The 15,979-nt window shown below is 47.1% G+C and overlaps 1 protein-coding gene across 1 annotated transcript in view; it reads left to right on the top strand.

Moving 5' to 3' along the window:
* The first annotated feature begins 46 nt into the window (after positions 1-46).
* Positions 47-15,979, top strand: part of RFX7 (regulatory factor X7) — a 46,188-nt gene continuing 30,255 nt past the window's right edge. The window contains exon 1 of the mRNA XM_083712420.1: positions 47-775. Coding sequence (XP_083568546.1) covers positions 597-775 — 179 coding nt within the window. The 5' untranslated portion in view covers positions 47-596. The remainder of the gene's footprint in view (positions 776-15,979) is intronic.

Consider the following 15,979-nt stretch of genomic DNA (forward strand, 5'->3'; position numbering starts at 1 on the left):
GCCGAGCACCAGAGGAGGCGGGCAGGCGGCTGCGCCTTTTCTCCTCCTCCTGGGCCGAGCGCGCGCCCTACTTCGCTCGCTCCCTGCCTCTCCCGCGACAACAGGAGGGCGGTCGCGCGAACTGAGGCTGCGCGCACGGCAGGCTGTCCGGCCGGCCGACCGACCGACCAAGTCGGCAGCGGCGGCAGCCACAGGAGGCTGCAAGGCGGAGAAGCCAAGCCCGGCGGAGGCGAGGTGCTGCTGCCTGCGCTGCGCGGCCGCGGGCTCCCTTTGGCCGGCCTTCCTTGTGCGCGCCTGGCCGCGATGCGCCTCCCTCCTCCTCCTCCTCCTCCGGCGTAGCAACGGCAGCGGGAGGCTCCTCCTCCTTCGGCGGCGGCGGCGGCTCCTGCTCGGGTATGCGCCCCTCCAGCCAGCAGCCGGGCCAGGCGGCTCCCGCGAGGGCTGCAGCGGTGGCTGCTGGTGGTGGTGGTGCGGCGGCGGCGGCGGCGGCGGGGAAGGCCTAGCCAAGCGAGCCAGCCGCGCGCCCTCTCCGCCCGCCTCCCTTTTTCCGCCTCCGCCTCCTCCTCCGCCAGCCAGCCAGCCCCGACCCGGCAGTGATGGCAGACGAGCCGCAGCAGCACCAGCCACCTCCGACTCAGCAGCAGCAGCCGCCCCCCGAAGCCCCCGGCGGGGTCGCCCCGGTGGCGACGGCGGCCCCTTCGCTGCCGGCGCTGGTGCCCGGGCTGCAGGGGACCGAAGCCAGCGCGCTGCAGCACAAGATCAAGAACTCCATCTGGTGAGCAGCCCGGGGAAGGCTCCGGGCCCGGGGGTGGCTGGCTGGGTGCTCGGGAGGGAGCCGGCCGGGGGTTGACTCATGCATGCGCTGCATGTGCCCAGCCGCCCTGCCTGCTGCATATTGATAGGGCGCTCTGAGCCGCGACGGTGCCGGGTCGGGGTGCCTGGACGGGCCCCTCGCCTTCCAGATCGGGGTTTTGTTTTTGCAAGGGTTGCAGAGCCCCCGTTGCGCCGCCTCCCCTCCCATGCTGTCTTCTGGCTCCGATCCCGCAAGGTTCTTTCTGCGGCGGCAGGAGGAAGAAGGCGGCGGCGGGGCGTGTGTGTGTGCCTGTGTGTCTGCAGGGTGGGGGAGGGGAAATGGAAAATGTGTTTACTCGGCTCTGCGGAGGGAGAGCGAGACAGACCCGGGCAGACAGAGCCAGACACGCTCGTATGGAGAAGGGGTCGGGCTGGGCGCGCAAGCCAGGGTGCACGTCTGCCTGCATGCTTCCTAGCTAGCTTGCTGGCGACCCAACACAAAGCTCGCCAGGCGCTGCTTTGCACGGGGCTGCTTCCCGATCCACGGTGGTCGCGTCCAGTGCAGCCCGGGGCAGGAGGCGAGAGACATGCCTTCTCCCCCCCCCCACCCCGCCTCGCCCCGTCGTGTGCAAAGCAGCAGGTCGTTCCGTGAAGGGGCATCGCCTCGCCTGGCGGCTGGCTGGGCTCGCCCTCTCCTCCTCCGCCCAGCGCCCCCCCCCCCACTCCAAGGCGCGTTTGTCGGAGGAGGCGGGGGCGCCTCTGCCGCATGTTGACATGCATCTCTTTCTCCCTCCCCTCCTTGCTGCAAACACCAGAATGGGGTGACTTGCCTCTTGCTGAGCAGCAATAGCAGCAGCAGCAGCAGCAGCAGCCCCTCGCTTGTTTACAGCTGCTGCTGCTGCTGCCGCCGCCGCAGCCCCCCTTTTTTGCAGCGTAGGGCGCCGTTTCCTCGGCACTGCTCCGGGTTTTCCATCAGAATCAGACCTCCCCTTTGAGCAAGAGAGCTGGAGAAGATGTTCATTCAAAAAAGACTGCAATACGTTGTTCCTTGGGTACACTCCTAAAGCCAGGGACTGACTCGCTGTCTGCCATTGAAGATTTAGACACTACACTGGCTTGCGAAGTGGGAGGCACCCGGGCTTTGCCTTCCATTTGAAGCCTTTTTCAGCTGAACCGACTTCTTTGCAAAAATAAAATTCCTGAAAACGAAGTGTCTTTCAGTGCTTGAAAAACACAGTATAAAGGCCTTTCACTTTCCTTGTGTGCACGATGTCCTTTGAAAGCTTTAATGCATTTGCTCTTGTGGTTTAAAAATGACATTTTGGGTATGTGTAGTGCTGATCTGAAATTGAGATCTACATGGCGTAAAATATATGGGGCAGATTGAATTGTCAGTGGAAGCAATACAGGTTGTGTGAAGGGATTGCATTTGAGATGGTGAATTGCACACAGGCTTTGGGGAACAGACTATTCAGTAGCCTTTAAAAATCTAGGCAAAGGAGGCGTCTGCTGACTCCAGTCTGCTCGCTGCCATTGTTTTGTTTACAGAATGCCATGAGTTAGAAGTTCTCTCCATCAGCATCCTGACTGTGTCTTAAATTGCTGCTGCTACTGAAGTGTTTGATTTACAGTATTATTATTTTTTTAGACACCCACTTAAAATATTTTCCCATTCTCCTAGTGTTCAGAAATCAGCCACTTGAATAGGGTGTTTACATCAGTGGTTTCAGGGGAGGTGTAACATCCAAGTTGGAAGACAAAATGGCTACTAAGTAAAACCTCTTCCCTTTTATATGAACTTGGGTGTATAGGCTTAGTTCAAGCACAACACCATAGCATTGTTTGTTTTAATTCCTAATAAAATTGGGGCTTCTAGGACATCATTTTTTTTAAAAGACACATAGACAACCTGCCAAATGTTTTTGCATAGCCTTGGCTGCTTTAGCTAGGGATTGGCTTGTCAGCCTGATGGGAGTGAATGGAGGATGCCCAGTGGCAGTGCCTGCTGGAATGGTGCTGTTACTGGGAGTGTGACCAGCCAGCGCAGAGTACCCAAAGCCATCTTTGGGCAGGCAGCATTTTTGCTTACCCTAAAGGTGATCCTGAATGCTGCGTCTGGGAAGGAAGCCCCGCCAGTTTGAATGAGCTTGTGTCTCAAGTGTTCAGGATTCTAGCTCTGGGCGCATGCTGCAGATAATAAGGATTAGTTTCCTTTTAACCCCATCTCCCCATTGGCTGCTCTTGGCCCCAGAGTCTGTGATCCTGTGTGTGCTTAGCAACAAGTGTGTCCCCTTGAACTCAGCCATTCAGGCTTCAAAAAAACCTGTCTTGAAGCTGGGATTTATTTGTGTTTCAACTTTCCTCCACGCATCTTGGCGCCACACCTGCGAGGGCCCTGCCCTCTTATTTCTGCAACAACAGCCCTTTGGGGTGGGCTAGTAAGCTGAGAGAGAGTGCGCCAAGGTCACTCAGGGGATCACAAGTGAGTAGGAGGAACATGTGAGCCCCCCATTGAAGCTCCGTAGCCACTGGGCAAGTCTGTCACCATTTTCTCAGTCGTGTGGCTACAGGTGGGGTGGGGATTCAAATTCATACACATGATTTTGGGAATAGAACTGGGAATTGGAATTTGGATTGTATAGATAGAGTAGCGTCTTGTTGCATGTATCCTTGTGTCTGTGAAACAGCAGCTCAAAAGCATCTTGTTGCAGTGCTCTCAGGAGATTGTGCCCTGGTGTGTACTCTGGGCTGGTTTTCATTGCTGTTGCTTTGTAGTGGACTGCTAGTAAACAGTCTTCAGCTTGAATGGCTTCTCTCACTCTTTGCCGGAGTCCATGTGCTCAACCAGGGATTTTGTAGAGCATAGCTCAGACTTGCAGTTCCATTACATGCTGGAATAGTGCACTGATCTAATGCCCTGAGGTTTGGGGTAGGGTGGGCTAAAAATCCCATAAATAAGTAAGAAAAATGGCTGTGTATGGAAGGTGGCAAATGGTCTGTGTTCTCCATTAACCAATAAAGCTTAAAATGAAACCTTGTCTTTCTGGCTGGGATTACTGAAAAGAGCATCTGAAAATCTGTATGCTAACTCCTGAAACATAAGTCGGATTTAATGTGACTGACTTCGACTGCAGTCCAAAACACACTTACTAGGAAGTAAGCCTCATTGAATTTAGTGGGACTTAATTCTAAATAAATTATATTATTATTATTATTGCTACTTATTTAATTCATAAATCACTTCTATGAGGCATGGAGCAATTTATAACACAGCATTTTGTGTGTGTGTGTGTGTGTGTATGTATGATACCTGCTACATATAGTAAAACTTAAAATAATTGCATAGATGAAAACAGGTTAAAAAATTATATTAAAATAGTTTTAAAGAACCACACATACATAAAATCAATTAAAATCCAATACAGGCACCAATTGAGATTAAGACCTCCATTTGAAAGGCTTGTTGAAATTCTAAATAAACATACATAGGTTTTCACTGTTGGTGGGTCCAACGGTTAAGAAGGCGGTTTCTGCACAAGCTGTAGAGGGGGCAGATGGGGCTTGTCAACCTGGGAAGGTAGCCCATCTAGGAGAAGGAAAACTTTGAACTTAAACCTCCACGACCTGAGGGGTACCTTTGCGTGAAGAAAAGGCTAAGGAGTAAACCCTACACAAAACTGGAGTGGGGTCCCTAAGATGGTTGGATGGCGCCTTATACCCCTCCTTCGGGCAACAGCAGCCAAGCTGGTGCCAAACGTCTTGCTCTGCTTCCCTTTGAGCCACATCAGCGAGGTTGAGAGGAGGGTCTTGTTCTCTGGGCAGTCCGGGACCTCCAGATACACTGGCCAGGCTTGCACCCTAGGGAGGTCACATTGGTGCTACTGACTTCACTCTTGGATGCACACTCCATTGTCAACAAGTACAGGTGGCAACCATATTAGACACATCCAATTGACATGTGATCGCTGACACACAGATCTTTTTGAACCCAAAAGAAGGCAGAATGGGGGAGGGGCAGAATGGGATGTAACAGGGTGGGGGCACCTATATACACTTTGCCGGTGTGTGTGGCGGCCGGGAGCAGAACCCCTGTGTGAAAGGATCACTGCTTGTGCCTAAAAGTGCAGTACACCTCCAGGTGAGCACTAGGGGAGGGACCCAAGTTCAAATCCCACACAGCCACAAAGTTTCTAGTTCAATCACTGTCTCTTGGCCTAAACTACCTCAGAGGGGAAATTGGGTTGGGGGGAATGAAGATGGGTAGAGCCTTTTACGTTTTCCTGGAGGAGACGTGAGGTTACAAAAAAATATAAATGTTATATATCAATAAAATGTTATACGTAAGTTTGCTTCAATGAATTGTCACTCTCTTAAAATAACTTTTTAATGACAATTTATTTGCCTTTTAGTGGTTTGCAATTAAAAACAATACCTCAGTATAGGTGCTATTTTAAGATAATTGAAGTACCTTACAAAATTGAAAGAAGAGCTTCTGTTTGGTGATAGAAGGATAGCTCACCTTTTAATCTCTCTATTGCAGTGGGCACACTAGTGCCAAAATGTGCCTCCCCTTTAATTTGCTTTCCCAACATCTAAAAGTTTACCTCACTAATTCCCCCTCCGCCACCGATTGATCAAATAATCCTGTAGTTGATTACTAATTAAACCTGTTCTCCCCATTGTCACTTTTAAAGTGTACAGTGATATATAGCAGTTACTAAAATGGAAGACTTGGAGATGATAACAAGTCTATATGGACCACAGTGCATTTGGTCAGTTGCGGCCTTGGTCGGCAATATTGTTTCTTGCTTTAGCCACAACAGAATTTATTCTGGAAATTAAAATGTGTTTGACAGGCGATATTTGTTATATTATGAGGCACTTGTAGAACCGGTTCTCTAGGCGCATGGCAAAGGGCCTCTGCAGATGACCTTGGGGCAGGCTTTCCCAACCTGGTGCCCTCCAGATGCGTTTCCACTACAATGCCCATCACCCTCAACACCATCCTGCAGATGCTGGCCTGATGGGAGTTATAGTCTGACACATAAGGACTGAACCAAGCTGACAAAGGTTGCCTCAAGGTATGAACGGGTACAAATGAGAGAAGGCAGTCTGTTAGGCACTGAGGTCCCAAGCCCTGTCCCTTTACGTGAAAACCAGCACGCTGAATTGGGCTCAGGAGTGAATCAGAGGCCAGATTACTTGCTCAAAGCAGCTCACAACTAAACTTTTTAAAAACTACAGATTGTGTCTGTCCCATGTGTCTACCTTGGCCCTAGGATCACATTCAGAGTTCTTTCTCCAAGTGCCCTGCCAAATTAGTTGTGGTGGTGACTTTTTGGTGTTGGTGCCCCAGTTGTGGAATGCCTTACAGTCTTCCTGGTGTGAGCTGAAGACATAATTATTTACAGAGTTTCCATAATTTCTTCTTCTTGTGGGCGGGGGGAGTGTTTTTTAGATCTGCATTGTTGTTATCATCTGTTATCTGGCTTCTGCGGTTGGTACTATATTTTAGGTTTAACATTTTATGGCCTTTGTCAGCCTGGTGCCCTCCAGATGTTTTAGATTGCAATTCCCATCAGCCCTGGCAGATGTTCTGGAGTACAACTCGCATTGCCCCAGCATCATAATGCAGCCATGCTGACCAACGTTGATGGGAGTTGTGGTCTGACACGTGTGAAAGACACCCAAGGTTCAAAATTTGCCAGGCTCTTTTTGCTACTGGCGTGGGTCCAATTGCGGCCAAGTGGAGATCTCTGGATGCTAGGCTGGTGACTGGCTTCTCCATCTGACTGGCCCCTCCAGCTTTCTTAAGCAGGTAAGCAGGTTTTGGTGACTGCAGCTACGGTTTAAGGAGCCATTTGGCACCTAGCTTATATATCTGAGTTTCTAACACTTTGGGGTTACACTCCCTCTGAAGGAGCAGATACATAACTTTGGGAGTGCTTCTAGATCCTTTGCAGTAACTTGTGGCTCAGGTGGCCTCAGTGGCACAGACTGCCTTCCATTGGCTTTGGTTGGTGGGCGAGCTGCACCCCTATCTGGCATGGATAGTTTAACTTACGTTGCCTATGCTCTGGTAACCTCTAGATTAGATTTCTGCAACATGTTATATGTAGGGCTGCTTCTGAAGATGGTTTGGAAACTTCAGTGCAGAATTAAGTGGTCAGGGGCAAGATGGTTTGAGCATATTACAGTGGTACCTCGGGTCAAGTACTTAATTCGTTCTGGAGGTCCGTTCTTAACCTGAAACTGTTCTTGACCTGAAGCACCACTTTAGCTAATGGGGCCTCCTCCTGCTGCTGTGCTGCCGGAGCACTATTTCTGTTCTCATCCTGAAGCAAAGTTCTTAACCCGATGTACTATTTCTGGCTTAGCGGAGACTGTAACCTGAAGCGTATGTAACCCGAGGTACCACTGTACACTGATCTTGGCCCTACGGCACTGGCTGCCAATTAGTTTTCAAGCCCAATTGAAAGTGCTGGTTTTGACCTATACAGTGGTGCCTCTGGTTACGGATGCTTCAGGTTACGAACGCTTGAGGTTACGAACTCTGCTAACCTGGAAGTAGCTGCTTCTGGTTGCAAACTTTGCCCCAGGGTGCGAATAGAAATCGCGCGTCTTTGGTGGCCCCATTAGCAAAAGGATAAGAACGGTTTCAGCTTAAGAACTGACCTTCGGAACGAATTAAGTTCGTAACCAGAGGTACCACTTTACAGCCTTAATTGGCTCAGGACTGCAGTACCTCAAGGACCACCTCTCCCCATATGAACCAAGCTGGACCCTGTGATGATCACCTGAGGCCATTCTTTGTGTGCCACCTCCACAAGAGGTCGCTTTTTCTGCGCTGGCTCCCTGTTTGTGGACTGCTTTCCCCAGGGAGCCTCACCTGGCACCTTCATTACATATCTTTAGGCACCAGGCAAAAACGTTTCTCTATAACCAGGCCACAGGCTGATCAGCATTCCATGGCCTTTAAAATGTGTTTGGGGGAGGGTTACAGATTTGTTTTTGTTTTATAGTATTATGTCTTTTGTGTTCTCATTTTGTATTTCTCTCTTGTGAACTGGACTGTGATCTTCGGATGAAGGATGTATGCAAAATAAATAAATAAATAAATAAATAAATAAATAAATAAATAAATAAATAAAATTAATTAATAAATCTTAAATGGGTTGCAGCCATAACAATTGACTCTTTTCTTGCAGCTGATTAAGTATTGTGTAAAAATGATTTGGTATCTTCTAATCCTGTCAGGATTATTCTTTTCTGCCCATCTGAAATGGATATGATGAAATGGTGTCTGTTTTGTTGTCCAGGCGTATGTGTGTTTATATATACAATAATCGAAATGCAACACAGGCATCAGTGAGCTACATACCGATGCTGTTTTTGTTTTGTTTTTCTGGCCATGAACTGGTTTTTTCCTCTTACAGTACTGATGAAAAGGCCCAAGCTGATCTCTGAGCTCTTTATTTCCCCTTTTCTCCTTCATGGATTACATGTCTAGACAAAAAGACCAGGCCTGAGCAGCAGCGTCCAGACAACCCTGATTAGTGTCACTTAGGGCAGGGTTGCAAATTGCCCCAGCCTTTGCTGCACTTTGGGGATTTAATCTCTGTGTTTCTGTTTTTATTTTAGATTCATTAAAGCTTTTATGCTAATCGCTTTTGTGTCCAGACACTTAAACATCAAAAGGGAGATAGATCTTTGTTCAGCTCAACTGCTTGTGAATATGGGATTTTGGTTAATTTAGAGTGGAGTGGGGGGGAAAAAGGTAAAAATAAAAAATTAGGGCGGAGTGAGCATTGTATGGCCCACTGTGTGTTTGTGGAGGGTGCATTTGACAAAGAGGCTGTCGACAGACATCTCTGATGCTCCAGACTTTTGAGAGTCAGTCTGCAGTTTTACTAAGGCTGCTAAAGTGTGTTCCACTTGTGAATGCTATTGCTGGCGGGCTTGCCCTGTTAGGGCATCTGGTTGGTCAACCTGGTGCCCTGCAGATGTGTTGCACTACAGCTCCTATCAGCCACAGCCAACATAGCAGTGCTCTCAGCCCCGGTAGCGTGCGGTCATGCTGGCTGGGACTTACAGAAGTTGTAGTCCCAAACATCTGCTGAGTGCCAGGCCAGGTTCAGGGAAGATTGGTGCAACAACTTTCACACAGTTGCCAATAATGCAACCCCTGCGACCATCTGCCAAGCAGTGCCTCACACATTCACATTACATGTTGGTGTGTGAGAGTGAAACCCTGTCCCCTGTTTTGAAGGAGACAGTCTCATTCTTGGTGCCACTTCCCACCATTCTTCCGTGAGAAAGTCACAGAAATGTGGCCAAGGCCTTTCTCTCCAAGTAAGCTGGAGACAGGTGTTTTGGGTGCTACCCAGGGCTAGAAGTCAACTGGGAGCCACCATGTGACTGCTTCAGAAAGGGGCAGATGTTCTCTTGTCTCTCTGCATGCTTCTGTATCCTGAACCAGGCAGAGCTTCCAAATGTTCTTTAGAGCAACCACGCATATATTGGGCTGCCTAGACGATAATCCTGATCAATCAGGGTCCTGTCAGAAGTTAGTGAAGTTGTTGTAGTTTGGCTCAGCTTTGGTACAGCTTGAATGGCATCCTCACTAGCCCCTTTTGACATGACCCTCACTGCAACACAAAGAAATCAAAAATCCCAACCCTGTTTCTGCCAAAGGCTTTAATGCCAAATCAGAGTGGTGCATAGGCAGGCAAAAGGTTACAGGGTGCAACAGCAGCTACATGGGGCGTACATAAACAAAATGCCAGCTAAGACGTTGATCCAACAAGCAGCTTGCACATATTCCCAGAGTTCTTTGCCTTCCACACTATCTGATGTGCCGTTCTGATGTCGTATTGTTGTGTGTAGAATTTTGGTCTCCAAGAACAGCAGCTTTCATTGAAAGTTTATCCCCATGGATAAACACAATCCCAGTTTTTTATCCAGTTTTTTAGGCCATTTGGCTATCCCAAAGAAAGGGCTGCAAAAGTCATAGTTCCTCAGCGAATCAGAGTGGGTCAAGTGCCCAACCTACCTGCCCCAAGACCTTGTAATTAAAGCATCTTCAACAGAAATTACACTATCAAGGCAGTGGATTGCAAGTCCTATTAAGGATGCAGACTAGTTTTTCCCCCCAGCAGATGTACCATAAGGATAATGCTAGAAATGTAAAGAACACAGTGATGCTGGCATGGCCCAGCCCCTGTTCATTTCAGTAGAACTTGGCCAGGTGGATTTGCTGGTGGATTTGATTTTTACCCATTTTAATTAGTGTGTGTGTTGAGGTGTTGTTGTTCCCCAGTCTCCTTCTTTGGGCAAATAAATGTCTAACAAGACAGTTGTCCACTTTGCTGTCTTTTGAGAACTTCCAGTGGAGCTTGTCATTCTTTGTATTTTCCTTTCACCGAAATTGCTTAAAGACAGTGTTTGAAATTAGCCAGGCACCAGGCACAATTTGTGCCTGACTATTGCCGCTGTGGGTTAAACCACAGAGCCTAGGACTTGCCGATCAGAAGGTCGGCGGTTCGAATCCCCGCGACGGGGTGAGCTCCCATTGCTCGGTCTCTGCTCCTGCCAACCTAGCAGTTCGAAAGCACGTCAAAGTGCAAGTAGGTAAATAGGTACCGCTCCGGCGGGAAGGTAAACGTCGTTTCCGTGTGGTGCTCTGGTTCGCCAGAAGTGGCTTAGTCATGCTGGCCACATGACTGTATGCCATGTACAGTCCGAGGGAGCTGTACGCCGGCTCCCTCGGCCAATAAAGCAAGATGAGCGCCGCAACCCCAGAGTTGGTCATGACTGGACCTAATGGTCAGGGCTCCCTTTACCTTTACCTATTGGCCGCTTGCGACCAAGTGAAGATGTCTGGGTGCCAGGATGGCACCTGACATCTCCATCTGGAGGTGCATGTCTGTGTATCTTGACTGTTTTCACACACTAATACCACATTTTGTAGAATTCTATCAGTTATATTTTATTTGCACAGTCAGGATGAATTTCAGGAACCAACATGCTTTTTTCTGTTCAGCCTCAGCAGGAGCAGTGAATAACATTATAGTTAATTGTTGTAGCCTGTCTTCATTCACCCCACCCCACTGCCCTGCTCACATTTGTGAAGAATATTCTTAACGTTATGAAAGACCCATGTCACGGTTAAGGAAAAAAAGGTAGGAATAGGCCAATATGTATGTGGACTATCCTTGGATAAATTAACCTAGCTCAAGGTTGTCATCTGAACTAGCCAGATGTTTAACTGATAATCACAGTCCATCATTTGAAAAATAAGACGACATTCCATTTTGGCAACTGAAACTGTGGTTTAAGGAGCCATTTGGCACCTGGCTTATGTATCTTGAGTTTCTAATGCCACTTTAAAAAAATCACTTTCATGCAAAGCTGGCTTGATCTGCTGCCTCAGCCTGCAGCCAGAGCACCTTATCAGTCTCATTTCTGATTGTTTCACCCACCATTGTTCATCAGTGAACTACTAGGTACCTGTGGGTGTTGGTGTCTGGGGGGGGGGGGGGAGAGAGAGAGAGAGAGAGAGAGAGAGAATATCTGACTGTATATATGTGTATTGTCTCCTATTGCCTCCTCTAACACATCAACACACACACAGGTTGCTTTTGATAGCAAATTTGGGCGTAGATGATGTATTTGTGCCTTAGGGATACATAAGGAACTGGGTGTGCCCTTCCTCCAGGTGGTGAGTTAGCCAGAAAATATTTGGAGGGTAGAGGAAGCCAACCTCAATTTCCAAGCGACTTCCAGCTGGTATCATGAACAACTGGAAACCGTGTGGTGCCTACAGTAATAGATCCTAGTTTTAAAGAAATAAAACAGTTGCTGGATCTGCCGATCCTTTCAGACATTCACTGAAGTCAGTGGACTGAGCCAGGAGGCAGGTCTGCAAAAAAAGCTTTGTGTGTGGTTACCTGTCTTTTAACTTTTGTTGTTAATCCCTTCCGCCTTGCTTGAGCAATGGTAGTCACATTTGTATGGGGGTTGGGGGTTGGGTTTGCTTCAGCTCAGGATAGATGTTTGTTGCAGAGGGAGACAAGGCACCTAAACAACAACAGCAGCATTTTTAAATGTTTCATGGAGTCTCGGGCATAATTGCAGGAGGAGGAGGTAGCCATAGTTATAATTTATTTTAATTCATTTATACCCAATTTTTCCTCTGAGTTCAAGGTTGTGTACATGCAGGTCCTGCTTAACGGACATTTGCAGTGTGAAAATTCACTTATCCAAACATGAAGATTTAGTGCCTAAACCTCGCTATTCACACCACATATTCCGAACAGAGAGCATTTTTTTTACTTCCTTGTTTGCCTTCTGTTGGTTGGCAGAGGAAAGGAGGGAGAATGATCCGACAAATCAGAGCAGTTTTTCTGTTTTTTGTTTTGGCTTTTGGGGGTCAAAATTCTGTGGCTGGGAATGCATTAGAAATTTTCCCATAGGAATAAATGGAAATCATCATCTTGTTATGCGAACGCTCGGCTCATGCACGATTTTCATTGGCTTCAGTCAGCGGGACCTGCATGTGCAGCAACCGCTGATTTGCGTGGCCCCCCCACATGTTGGCAGAGCATGTGTAAGCAAACCCCGTTCTGTCCCCTTTTCTGGCCACTTCTAGGTTGCAACAATGTGCACTTGCATTGAACAAGTGTAAAATAGCCATTGCCTGTATATGGTTCTAAACCCCCCCCCCCCAATTTTATTCTCACAACAACCCTGGGACACTGAGAGAAGGTGATCTGATTCAAAAAAATGCTGCCCCTGAAATATTCTATGGCAGTGTCCCATTAAAGGGCATTTTCACCATCAATTACATGCTTCACACACCTTTTGAAGAGGCAAATTTCCCCCCTAGCCTTTACCTGATCTGTAAGCTGGACCCTGGGGTGTTTGTTGTTGTTGTTGTTGTTGTTGTGGACCCTGGGGTGTTTGTTGTTGTTGTTGTTGTTGTTGTTGTTGTATATATTACAGAGTTTTATTGGAGTTCTGTATTTTTACTGCTGCTCTGATTGTTTGTACTGATTTTGTTATATATCTATAACATACTGTTTAAGCTTTTGTTGGAGGTTTTCATATAACACAGTTTAGAAATTGTCTTTTATATATTTATTACATTGTCATGTTCTCGAAGTAAAAGTTGACAAAGTCGAGTTCCTGATGAATTTTTGAAATATAAATCCTTTAGTTTTTATTTGAGCAGAAACCACAAGCACCGTCCTAATGTCGGGGTGTAGCATCTTGCAGTGCTGGCCCTCTGCAGCGCAATGCATGTTTTCTTGGGAGTAAACCCCATTGAACTTGGCAGAACATACTTGTGAGTAAATGTACACCTTAGCTAAGCACATACTTAGAAATGCTATCTGTATTGAACAACATGGAAGGTTACATTCAGATGTAAATAGTACATTATTCAAAAATTTTACACAGAATAAGAATACACTCATATTTCTTGTGGAAAAACCTTGAAGTGTGAACAATTTTGTACTGCACTTATTCCTTTAGAGCAGGGGTCAGCAAACTTTTTCAGCAGGGGGCCGGTCCACTGTCCCTCAGACCTTGTGGGAGGCCGGACCATATTTTTTTGGGGGGGGGAGTGAACGAATTCCTATGCCCCACAAATAACCCAGACATGCATTTTAAATAAAATGGCACATTCTACTCATGTAAAAACACGCTGATTCCCAGACCGTCAGTGGGCCGGATTGAGAAGGCAATTGGGCTGCATCTGGTCCCCGGCCTTAGTTTGCCTACGCATGCTTTAAAGTACTTGCAGGCCACTCCATAACAATGTTTTCAGGGCAGTTCACCACAGATCCATGGGCGTAGCCAGGATTTTTGTTAGGATGCAGGCTTCATGCGGGGGGGGGGGGCAGAACCTCAGTTAGTTAAGTATATTCCTTGATTTACTTGATTTAGGGGAGGCAGCTGCCCCCCCCGCCACCCCTTGGTCATAATATTATGAACTAGCAGTAAATGTGGATATTTTGTCAAGTTTTAATGACAGGCTCATTCGTACAGTATCATCACTATTATCATTGTGCATGATACTAAGAACCAAATGTCTTGGAGACATTTCAGATTACTTCAGATTGTAAGCCAGTCCCCGCCCCCCACCCAAAAATCTGGTGCTTTCCAGATTTTTTTGGACTAGTCTCCCTTTAGCTTCAGTGTCCTATGTCATTGCTGGCTGGGGCTGATGGGAGTTGCAGTCCATAATATCTGGAGAGCACTAGGTGGACTAAGACTGAGGCAAACTTTCGAACTGATTCTCAGCTTCACAGACTTAAAAAAACTGAAGATTTGTATGAGTTGAAACCCTTTTTTCAACTCTTCCTACATGCCAGTTTGCTGCTTCTGTGGCCCTATTTGCACACCACAAGAAACCCAGGGCCTGGTGTGATGTGGACGAGCATAAATAAGTCTGTGGTTCACTCCTTTCCCACTCCTTCAGCGTGGCTGTGATAAGTCTAGAGAAGCTTTCACTTCTGGTTTTGCTTGTTTGCAGTTTGCTGCTTTGTTAGAATGGACACATTTTGGGTAATATTATTATTTATTTACTTGATTTGTTACCTGCCCTTCACCACAAGGACCTAGGGTGAGTAACAGCAGTATAAAAGCAGGTTATATATATTTTTGTAGCAGTATACAGCTATTAAGACAAGTAAAACCAAGCTGTTCCAACAGAACAGTGTAGGTTCACCCAAAGAGGTGTGTCCCACAAATAACAACAAAACGCTTACCTGTCAAAGGCCATGGCGCAGAGGTCTGTCTTCAGCATATGCCAAAAGCTATGCAATGAAGATGCTCAGATGCACCTCTGTGTGGAGCGAGAGCCACAATCTAAGGGCTGCCACATAGAATGTCTCTTCCTGGCTACCATTCCTTACACTTCTGAAGGTGATGAAACTACCAAAAGAGCCCCACAGCCCCTCTGCTCTTCACACCAAAGAGGATCTGTAGGGATGGAGAAGGTCTTTCAGATATTTGGGGCCTAAGTCATTTAGGATTTTAAGCACCTGTTGTTGTTGTTGGGTTGTGTTTTTTTTAAAAAAAGGTTTTTTAAATGAGACACTTGAAACCAGTTTTATTGTGTTGGACAAAATGACAAGCTGCTGTCCATCTGAACTGGAAGCAAAAGCTTCCAAACCTGCCCTTGTGGCTGTGGCAAAGAGGAGCCTGATGCTCACCTAGGCTTGCTCCTGTCGTGCTAGGCTGTGATTTAGCATTGATGTCTGAACAGGAGTTCCATGTGTATCTCCAAACAGTAGCATGAAGCCGAAGGTGGTGGTGGGGTTTGAGAATCAAGATACAGGCAGAGGAGCAGAGGTGGGAGTAGTGATGAAGGAACTGGTGCTCCCTGCTCTTTATGACCCCATACTTTGAACTAGTCACACTGGACCAGTGAGAGACGCTTACATCTTTTGCAAGCAACAAAGCAAGACCAAATAAAGCCCAACTGGAGGAGCCATGATGTCGAATTGAGAACGGAGAAAGTCAACAGAGGATGACTAGGTTGGATTTTGCTTTGGCTCATTTATAAGAGGTGGTGGACTTATCCCAGTTTGGACACCTTCATGGCAGGCCAAGCTCAGGGGTTTCACAGTAGCAGCCTGAGTCTTGAGGATGACCAGCTCCTTGTTACTTGCAAGTGACATTTTTTCTGCCTTCACGTAAGTTGAAGAGAACATGACGTTGATGCTTTTATCACTTGCTGGTGGTGCTGGGGAAACAATTGTAGGTTCTTCAGGAGCCTTTGTTTAAGTAATGACCTTTGTTCATCGCAAGCAAGATATTATCTACTCAATGGGTTCCTGTTTTGTTTTGTTTTTTTAAACCAAAACCCTCAAATTCCAGTTACATGGATGCATTTTCTGGTTGCCGTGGACAGTTAAGCTTTCGCAAAACAACTTTCAGTTCACTAAAAGTCAAAGCTTGGAGATGGGAGTTCGAATCTAAAAAGATCTATGAACTTGATTGTTGATTTTGGGCAAGACATTGTCTTTGACTCAGAGTTTCTCATGAGGTATTCATTGTTTTATTTTACGTAGATGGTTGTAGGAATAGAAAAGTTGCACCTTGTTGTTTTTCCTCAAGCAATTATTGCTGGGCCAGAAGAAGGAAGGTCCTCTCTCTCTGTAGCAGCAAGGAGTGGGCT

The sequence above is a fragment of the Podarcis gaigeae genome (genome assembly GCF_964106915.1).
Source record: "Podarcis gaigeae genome assembly, chromosome: 14".
Taxonomy (NCBI): Eukaryota; Metazoa; Chordata; class Lepidosauria; order Squamata; family Lacertidae; genus Podarcis; species Podarcis gaigeae.